The sequence below is a fragment of the Cololabis saira genome, chromosome 6, assembly GCF_033807715.1.
Source record: "Cololabis saira isolate AMF1-May2022 chromosome 6, fColSai1.1, whole genome shotgun sequence".
In the NCBI taxonomy this organism is placed as follows: domain Eukaryota; kingdom Metazoa; phylum Chordata; class Actinopteri; order Beloniformes; family Belonidae; genus Cololabis; species Cololabis saira.
The window spans coordinates 20313461-20324259 of NC_084592.1; the positions used below are offsets into that span (position 1 = coordinate 20313461).

Below are 10799 nucleotides of genomic sequence, written 5' to 3' on the forward strand. Positions count from 1 at the left end.
AAATGTAACACAAAGTGCTTTTCATAAAACATAAACATAAAATGTATTAATGCAATGAAAATAAAACAATGAAAATAAATTATGATAAAAAAGGATAAACTAAATATAAAACAGAGCAGTAAGATCCAATAAAAATAAGGGTGAGAATAAAAAATTTAAAAGAGTTAAATGAGTCAGTTAAAAGCCTGATTAAAGAGATGGGTCTTGAGCCTCTTTTTAAAAACATCAACAGTCTGTTGATACTGTTTGACTGGGTTCACTTTTAAGAGATTAGAATTTTGAGTTTTCTTAAAAATCTTTGCTGAATCAGCACTCTTCTACCTGTCCATCACATCAATGCAAGACAAATGATAAGGAATAAAAGCATTACTGATTAGGTCAGGCATGCATACACATCTGCAGTTTATCAGTGATAGGGTCCAGGAAATCCTGTCGTCGTATTGTCCAACTTTTGCAACAGTAGACTTAGGAAATGTACTGCACGTCATTTTTCTGGGTTTGCTAAGAGTAAAATATATAATGTATGAGCGTGCAGTTACATGCTGACCTTGAAACATGTTGTTACATTGGCTCCATGTTTCTTTTTAAATAAAAAAAAAGATGAAATGGGCTGAGGAGGGAGGCAATAATAGTTCCACCAGTCAGTGTTACATCTGGCATCCTGTTTCAGCAAAGTCATCTCAGAACAGTGTGAGAGCTTAAAAGCATCAGTTAGGTAAAAGAAGATACTTGAAAGTAAGAAGACCTCAAACAGGAGTACGTGAGCGCGTCGAAACAAGCAGCATTAAACATAGATGTATGTATGAGTGCTGAAACTCCGAGCAAATCGTAACTGCACTTAAGCAAGGACTTTCTGAATCTGAGTGTAGAGCTTAGAAGGAGAACAATAGCTTACGGTAAAAACAATAAATCCTAAAATCAATTCTACTCAGTGTTTGGATGAACTAAAAGAGGGGGATTTGGACGTTTCCGGGCTTATGTTTTTAAACAGCAATCTTATGACAAAGATCTACTTTAATGGATTAAAACATGATTAGAAGAGACGTAACATCTCTGGAAAATTTGGAAAGCCTCACTTATCTTTTCCTCATCTTAGCGATTCCAAAGTAATCATTAGACATTGACCACAGACGACCGCATCTCTTCAACTGCCATAGGAAGTGAGTGGGGTCCATGTGACATGATCAATACCTCGCATGTGGTGGGAACCTGCCGCCAGAATAACAAGGATCAAAGTGCAAAGGCATAAGCAAGACGTGATAAGATAAGATAAGATAAGATGAGATGAGATGAGATGAGATGAGATGAGATAAGATGAGATATTATTTATCGCCATGGCAATATTCAGGTGTTTCGATGGGTTGACAATACAGTCCAAAAAAGTACAAATGGGAAAAAGGCAGAAATAAAAATAAGGTCTTGTTATATAAAACAAAAATGTATATAAGTAAAACTATGCAAATGGTTAAAAAAAATAATAGATATATATAAAAAATAATAAGTAGAAATTTTAAAAAAAAGAAAAACTTGATTATTTAGTAATGTGTTACGGGCATTTGATCTTGATTTAATGCAATGACTTGATTTATTAACCAATACACCAAAATCAAAAACATTTGCACAGTAAGAGAATCACATTGTTGTCTCCCCACAACTATTCATTAATCTTACATTTAACATAATCCAAGGGGGTTCAGTAAAAGAAATAAGAAGCTCTAATTCCCCTTTTAAAATCAGTGTAGAGTTTGGCTCAGATATCTTACATATCCTGCAATAAATGCAAAAACCTGCCCAGCTACGATAACTCTGGACGGGTGGAGATGCATGGACAAAGGCTGGAAGAGCAATCCATCATGCTAGCACAGAACCACCCGCACAGATCGGCCCATTAGAGAGTCAGATTGCAGAACGTCCACGTCTCTGTTTAAGACCACAGAAGGCACGGCACGTATCACCAAAGAGCAGGATGAACGCGAACGCGTGGACAACAGAGATAGCAGCAGAGCAAGCATCGCGGTAATAAAAGTCCTGGTACTAAACCGTGATAAATTACAACGAAGAACCTACACACAGCTTCCCTGCAGAGATTAATTACATTCTATTTTAGTTCTAATTGTACTGTGATGACGTTGTGACCCACATGTGAGGATGTACAGCATGTGTGTTGGTTTGATTTCTCCAGATCTGCGCTGTGATAAATGGGCCTGTAAGAAGCCTGCGGACTACATGGATGAGTCAGCGCAGTTCCAGGACCTGAGAGAGGACGAAAACTCTGCCAGCGAAATGACGTACGGTGAAGTGGAGCAGCGCTTAGGTCAACTTCAAGAACATTTAAACAGGTACACTTGATTAGTTCAAGCTAAGACAAGGGTGTATCTTCAAGTTACTGTCATAAACTGTGAATCAGTCCAGAAGGTGGTCTTTACCTCTTCATCGGCGAGGCACGTTTATTTGTACAATCCGACAACAACTGAGTAGAAATAAAAAGTATGATTTATCATTTAGACCAAAAGAAGGAAAAAAATAACAATAGATCAAAACCATAAGTTTTAAAACTCAAGTTTAAAGGTATCAGTGCAGATCTGGAGCTTTATTCAAAGGCAGCCAATGCAGGTGAGTCTCCAACCTGGATCTAAATAATCTAAGTGTTTCAGCTGATCTGAGGCTTCCTGAGAGTTTTTTCCGGACATGTGGAGCATAGAAGCTGAACGCAGCTTCTACATGTCCGGTTCTGACTCTGGGAGCTGATAAACTGGATCCAGATGATCTGAGGGGTCTGGAAAGTTCATTCTGGGTCAGGGGGTAACATATGTATTTTGGTCAACTCAGAGCTTTATAGATCAGCATCAGAACTTTAAAGTCTGTCCTCAGACAGACAGGCAGCCAGTGTAAAGACCTCAGAGCTGGACTGATGTGGTCCACGTCTTTGGTCTTAGTGAGAACTCGAGCAGCAGAGTTCTGAACGAGCTCCCGTTGTCCAACTGATTTTTTTAGGTAAATCTGTAAAGATGCTGTTACAATAATCAAGTTACTAAAGATGAATGCATGAACTACTTTTTCCAGGTCCTGCTGAGACATCAGATCTTTTAACCTTGATATATTCTTGAGATGATAGTAGGCTGACTTTGTTATTGCCTTAATGTGTTTTTCCAATTTTAGGTCTAAGTCAATTTCTGAGTTTGCATGTTCTCCTCGTGTTTCCAGGGGTGCACACGAAGTCACATCAGGTTTTAATGGGTTAACCAGAATAATACTTTCCCACTAACGTTTCCAGGTTTCACTGTACAAAGAGACCATTCAGACTATTAGCGGCTTAATCTTGTGGATGATTTTCTTCTCATTACTCTCCGACAAATTATTTCTTGTTTCACATTCTTTGTCCCTCTCGCTCTTGCTCTTTGAGTGATGAGCCAACGAATGAATATTAAACATCCTTCTTTTGACATAACTGATAACTGACCTTTGGACTTTAAAAGCTGTCGATTAATAACACAACCCTCGCTGCAAAAAATGAAAAGGTTGGGATTCTGTGTTAAGCGTAAAAGTTAAAAACACAACACATTGATTTTCAAATCTCATCAACATGACTCAGATAAAAAAGGAAAACTGAAACATGGGCAACAAAAAGCCAAAAAAGGTTCTCCAAAAACATGCACATATATTCAGATGTTCAATTGTAAGGCACTTTGGATAAAAGTGTCTGCTAAATGTATTATAATTTATGATAAAGACTGCTGTCCTACTACAATAGAAGCCTAAATACACAAGAAGGTTTTGTTGAACTGTAAGAAAATTCTGCTCTACTATACATAAGCATATTTGTGCCTATTAGTCATTGCTACTTTTATTTAATAGTTCTCTGTTTTTTTTTGTTTCTTAAGTTGTCACCTCCCACACTGTTAAAGTACACAGAAGTTACGCCGATTGTTCAAGAGACGACTCGTTGGCAGAAGCTGCTGAAGACTCGGAGTTGGAGGCCAAACCTGCTGGAAGAACAATATACTGAATAGACTGAAAAAGCAACCATAGCATCTCAAACTCGAGAGTGATTTGGAACAAAATTCTGTGCTATTTTTGCACTTAAACGTACTTAGAAAACTGATAACTGAGTGTAAAGTTTTCAGCAGGCGATAAATAAGTGATGTGGTGATTCTGCTGCGATAAACCAATATTTTTCTGCTGTTATCATCTGAAGAAACATATTGAGCGTAGTTTCAACAGCACACCAGCAGTCTCCTGAAACAGACTTAAAAATGAACAACGGGAGTTATTTTTAGCGGGAATTATTGCTGAAAGCGAAAGATAACATCAGAGTGCCTGAAATACTGGGTTAGCTCATTTTATTAAGCACAAACAAAACATTTTATCCACTGCACTATACCTGACCTTGTTTTTTCCCTAATGCATGCTGACTGCAGGATCAGCAGCACTTATCTGTCACATTGGGTTTTTCTGGATTTTTAATAGCCTAAAAGCATATGGCAGGAAAAAAAATAAAATAAAACCTACACGGTGCAAAATTTCCTTCAAAATATCCACGCACACAGCCAGCACACATCGTTACGGTGAAGGTATGCGGTGCAGGTAATTGAAAGGGGTTTTCTGCATTGACGGATCGCGCCTGACGCTCTAAATATAGAGCTTGGACGCTTTCTAGTCATAATTAGATTGACTAAACAAGTATGACAAAGTAATTTCCACAGTAAATGCTGAAGTCGCACCTCCCACACGGTGCTCATTATCGCTCCTCGCCGGCTCCGTGTCTTTCATCTACTACTCTTGTGGAATGTGTTTCCACACCTTTACCATCTCTTCATTTGTCCCCCACTAAGGAGCAGAAGCTCCATCAACTGCTCAGTGAAGCACAGCCAAGCGTGGTTCTCAGCTGTTGTCAAACTCTGCCAAGACCGCGCTCGTCAGCATTAAGCATTCGTTTCATCTCGTCCGGGATTAAGTATCCGTCCGACTGTCCTGCTACTTTACCTGTTTTGATCTTTTTTTATTTATTTTTTTAGGCTGGAATCGCAGCTGATATCAGATATTCAGGCCATCCTGCAGATGTTGCAGAGACAGCCGACTCCAGGACCCCCCGCCTACAGCACTGTGACTGCCAGTCCAGACTATCACGGGCAAGCTGTGAAGGTTCAGCCGGTTTCTCTGACAGCAAGCCATTTTTTCAGCCATACAGGAACTCAAGTACGGATGTTGTCTTCATTCAGAAGATTTTTTTCTTATTTTTTTTACATAATAGATGAATGTATATAATTGATAGTACATAGTGAATAGCAAGCACTGTGTGGCATTATTGGACCTTTTTGAATGGTATTTTACAGTTCCTTGCGAAAGTATTTGCCCCCCTTGAACTTTGTGACCTTTTGCCACATTTCAGGCTTCAAACATAAAGAAATAAAACTGCAATTTTTTGTGAAGAATCAACAACAAGTGGGACACAATCATGAAGTGGAACGAAATGTATTGGATATTTCAAACTTTTTTAACAAATAAAAAACTGAAAAAGTGTTTTATATCAGTTTTATATCTTTATGTTTGAAGCCTGAAACGTGGCAAAAGGTCACAAAGTTCAAAAGGGGCCAAATACTTTCGCAAGGCACTGTATGTATTTGTATATTTATCGTGACACTCTTCTTCTCAGGGCCCCAGCCATAAACTGGAGAGCAGCACCCACGAATGCAAAGACTCGAGCTTGGCCATGGCGACCGCGGCCACTGAGCAGAGATGTGCGGGGCCCCAACAGCAGCAGCAGCAGCAGATCACCATGCACCAACAGTCAGCACTGATCCCAGTCCCAGCTGAAACCTCTTCTGCCTTCTCCTCCTCCGCATCCCCTCCCAGCTCCAGCAACACGGCTGGACAACACAGACCTGTCTCAGAGCCAGACTTCCCAACACCATGAACCTTTCAGCACCATCCCAGTCTAACACTGGGGGGAGGGAGGGGGGGGTTTGGACAATGCTGTAATTTCAAAGTAGCACTTTTTTTTTGGGGGGGGGCGGTTTGGTTTTGTTTTTTATCAGCATGCTGGCACAGCCATCTGTATCGTGAAAGTGGCTTTGTCATAGAAGTGTTCATAAATTGTGCATGTGGATAAAACGCCTCTTGGCAGTTCAGAAGAAAGAAGAAAGCTTTAACAGTGTACTCACATTTGCATACTTTATCTTCGTCACAAAAAGAAAAAGATTGGATTTGCAATTATCGTCACTCGTCTTGATTCTACAGATGCACACGCAGATGTCCGACTGAAGCGCCCTGGACCTTTTCCACCCAGTGGGAACTGTGCTGCAGCTTTTTTTTTCCTTTATGTTCTCGCACAGTTGCTCAGGCTGAAGAGGGTCCCGGAGCAAAGGTCAGCCAGGACGAGCACCACACCACCCGCCAGTGAACCACTCCGTCCTCGCCAACAGGAACAAAAACTGGTTACATTGACAATCAGAGGGATGTGTCCCATCCTCCCCTTTCTCAACAAGAAAAGCTGCCTGACCTACCTCACTCAAGACAGGTGATGGTGACCAGCATCCAGTCATGTCACACCACCTTTTTCTTCTTTCTTTGTTTATTTGTCCCTTTTCCTGGTGCCAGTCGCTCAGTCGTGGAAAAAAGACTGGCTCCCCCTGACCTCTACCGGGTCCTCATCATCACAGCTCGCAAATCTGCACACAGGAGGTGAATCGCCCCGAAATGTTACTCTCATCAGCCCGTCCTCAGTACCTCCATTGGTGGGTACGAGGGTTTGCTAAGAATGCCTGGTGAAAAGATACAGCTCTCATTCTCAAAAACCAGTCCTGTCCGATCTGGCAGATTGAGACGATGAGGGCGGCAGCAACATCGAATGACTAGTTGTGTACAAAGTTTGGAAGAGAGGTACCGTATTGGCCCGAATATAAGACGGAGTTTTTTGCATGGAAATAAGACTGAAAAAGTGGGCGTCGTCTTACATTCGGGGTCTAGACGTTAAACCCATTCACAACGCTAGATGGTGCCAGAAATCTTTAAAGCGAATGCTGAACTTAACTCCCCAGGCCAAAGCCAACCCCCGTCACGAAGAATAAAAATAAAAACAGCGGTAGCACAAAGAAGAAAAATAAAAAAATAGTGGTAAGAAAGAAAAGAGAAGAAAATAAGAGCAGAGATAACAGAAAATGGAGAAACGTAGCGACAATCTGGAGAAAAGAGGGTGAAAGATCGTCCAGGTTAACCGGCAGCTGAGAAGTTATGATGCAAACTTCAAGATGATGATTTGAATGAGGCAAAATAACATGCTTTTTCTCTCGCATATATTGTTATAATCATTTGTTTCAGATGTACTGTAATTATTTTCTGTATAAAAATTGAATTTGGTGTTCAAAAAGTCTTTTTACAAACTTGATTCTTGAAAAAGAGGGGGTCGTCTTATAATCAGGGTCGTCTTATATTCGGGCCGATACGGTAAGTCAGCTGACGGATAAAGTATTAGTCACTATTAAGCACTTCTGTTAGGAAAGCAAGGGAGGGGAGGGGAAGAGAGTGGGCTGACAGAAGGCTATTAGTGTCGGTCACCAGCACATAACCAACATCTTGAAAGGTTTCCAGTCCTTCATGTCTGTTTTGTCAACCCTGGAAGGTATTCATTCCGGATACTGATTGTCAATGCGAAGCAGCTACCGTCGTAATCACTGCCAGAGTCAGTCTCTCACTTTGCTGTACTCAAGAGCAACAACCTACAAGAGGTGGAAGCTTAAGCTGGAGGTTACGAATGCTGGACGGCGACAGCCTATCACTGTCTTCAAGGCTGGCAGGGTGGCAGCTCGTGAGCACAGATGGTTGTTCAAGCTGTCGCAGACCGAGGCTCAACACAAGGATGCGAGCCAGACAGAAGTGGGGTCTCGCACTGCTTCGTGTCGTCATCGTACATAAACGCCTGAAGTATGAGAAGGTTACTTTGCTCCGACATAAAAACTGATGACTCGGCCATCTTCTTCTGACGAGGCTCCGGAAGCACATTTCCTGGGACAGAACATCTCACATGGACGCCCTCAACAGTCTTGGAAGAACCCTGTCATGTTCACTTTCTACAGTTACATACATAAACTATACAAACTATTTTTTGCAGATCTTAGTGTAATGCAGCATTATTGCGAAGGTGTGTGAACAGTTTTCTTATATTTAGTTGTATGCTTGTCTTCTCTGAAGTGTAACTCAGGGGTTATGGACAATTGCACTGCAATATACAGTACATTATAAAGTATATCATAGCTTTCTTCTTTAAATAACGTGCATTATTACTTCAGTCACTGACGTGCACCTACTGTATAAGCCAACAGAACACACCACACACGCTTGAGGAGATACAACGTGCGGATTTGAACGCGTTCTCCTTTTATCCCAGAGCTAGTCCTCCAACCAGCAAGTATGACGAAGGCATTTCTACAAAGCAGTGCATGTGTTTTGTTTCTTTTTCTTTTTCTTTTTAATGTATCTACACATTTACTGCTTTGCACTGTTCATGAGCCCAAAGTAGCATATTAGAACCTAAAATGATGTCAGCATTCTTGTCTTTTAAAGAGGTGTGTTGAGGGAGGAGACGGGGGGGAGGATTCAAAAAGTCACATTAGTACTTGCGCATAAGCAGGCCCCAAAGAGGGTCTTGTGCCTATACGAGCAACCCGAATGCTAAATCAGCATCTTTATGTATAAAATTAACTGTCACTTAATATTGTCGTTTCCCTGTAGAATTTTGGGCAGTGTACATAAAAGCAAATTATTGTTAGACAACTGTAGAAAACAAACAAATCGAATTGCAAGATGTAAATACTACTATTATTTTTTTACTGAATGCATTTTTGAGAGATTCTGTAGTAAAACAGAAAGTAGTGCATATGCTTGTTTTGAAACTGTGGAAGCAATAAAGGAAACCATACAGCTGCAACTGTGTCACCTATTTTCCCTTTTTTTTGTCCAGAGTCACGCAGGTGTGTGTGATGTTGCAGTTTTCCTGTGCATCTTTGAAAGTGAAGGTGTCCTTCACCAGCCCTCTCGACAAGCTGAGCTAACAAACTTTACTGGGACCTGAGACAGATTCTGCCAGAGAGGACTGAAGTCACAGACTGTAAAGCACAAAGACAGAAGGCAGTGATGGATGTTGTGTGTGTTATTGATAATGCAGTGGTGTTTATGTAGCGTGGTTATGTTGGATGTGACCTCCTGATTTATATCAGAGCTGAAGAGACACATAATGCAGCGATGTTGACCAGCAACACTGGTTCAGCGACAAGTCGTGACCACAGCCAGAACTTGAGGCTGAATCACAGCACTGAGAACACGGCACATGGGCAGGGAGGGGGCCCCAGCTCCCACACTGCCGCCCCACGGGGCATGTTTTAATTACTAGTTAAAATGTGATGGACTCTTGATCGTCTGATCAGGGAAACTCTCAAAGGCTTGAAACCAAGCAACCCTTTGAGAGTTTTTACTTGAAATCTAAATGCTTTTTTTTTTTTTATTTGATACTGACAACACAATAAGTTGGGACCAAATAATGTTTATAACTTCATTGCATCACATCTTCTTTTAACAGCACCCTCAAAAGTGCTTGTGGCATAGAAGCCAATTACTGGATTTTTAAAAGCAGTGTATCCCCTTTTATGTTTCAAAGAGGATTTCAGCCGTTCTTCAGCTTGAAGTCTCAGTATTTTTTACTGTCCGCGCTACAAGGACTTCACTGTAAATTAAATTCAACTTCTAGCAACGTGTGATGCTCCAAAACACACAGTTGAGCATTAATGGTGCCTTTGCAGATCAGAATCAGAATCAGGTTCATTTGGGCAAGTTTGAACATGCCAGAGAGGGAATTTGACTCACTGTACAGTAAATAGACCTATGGCTCTTATTAACATATATACAATAAAAAAAAAGTTGTGCTAAAAAGATGTGCTAGTTATATTAGTACAGTTATAGTTATAGTAGCTAGTTGTGCGCCAATAAACAAACCAGATGGTCCCCATCCTTTGTTTTCCTGGAGAGTGCTATGTATATTTTGCCATGGGGTTTCATCTTGTAGTTTTCAAGGTGAACATGACAATCAAAAATGCTACACACACACACACATACATATATATATATATATATATATATATATATATATATATATATATATATATATATATATATATATATATATATATACAGTGTATACATAGATATATACAGTGTATACATAGATAAGATAATCCTTTATTCCTCCCTCAATGGGGAAACTCAATTGTTAGCAGCAGTACACTTAACACACACATGCAGGGGAGGGGTAAAAAAAAAAAGTAAAAAAGTAGAAAATATATATAATTACGAGAAATAAACAATATATATAGTAAATTGCAATGGAAGTAGAGGTAGTGCGAGAGAGAAAAAACTGTGCAAAAAAGCAGGTAAAATGTGTGAGGTAGACAGACAGATATTGCACATATGAGATAGATAGATAGATAGATAGATAGATAGATAGATAGATAGATAGATAGATAGATAGATAGATAGATAGATAGATAGATAGATAGATAGATAGATAGATAGATAGATAGATAGATAGATAGATAGATAGATAGATAGATAGATAGATAGATAGATAGATAGATAGATAGATAGATAGATAGATAGATAGGCATGTTATATAAGAGCTATATCTCAGCCAACCAAATCTGATTTAACTGCTGAGAGCCACTGCGTTACAATGCTGCCACCTAGTGGCCACTGTGAATATTTTCTCTTCTCATTTTCTTTTGGGGAAATCGAAACAGAAAGAGTTTCGTTTT

General features: G+C 40.1%; 1 protein-coding gene across 1 annotated transcript in view; it reads left to right on the forward strand.

Annotated features, from left to right (window-relative positions):
- The window catches only part of LOC133445971 (potassium voltage-gated channel subfamily H member 7-like), a 55416-nt gene extending 46474 nt beyond the window's left edge, over positions 1–8942 (forward strand). The window contains exons 14-16 of the mRNA XM_061723581.1: positions 2183–2339; positions 5016–5196; positions 5654–8942. Coding sequence (XP_061579565.1) covers positions 2183–2339; positions 5016–5196; positions 5654–5914 — 599 coding nt within the window. The 3' untranslated portion in view covers positions 5915–8942. The remainder of the gene's footprint in view (positions 1–2182; positions 2340–5015; positions 5197–5653) is intronic.
- Positions 8943–10799: the final 1857 nt, after the last annotated feature.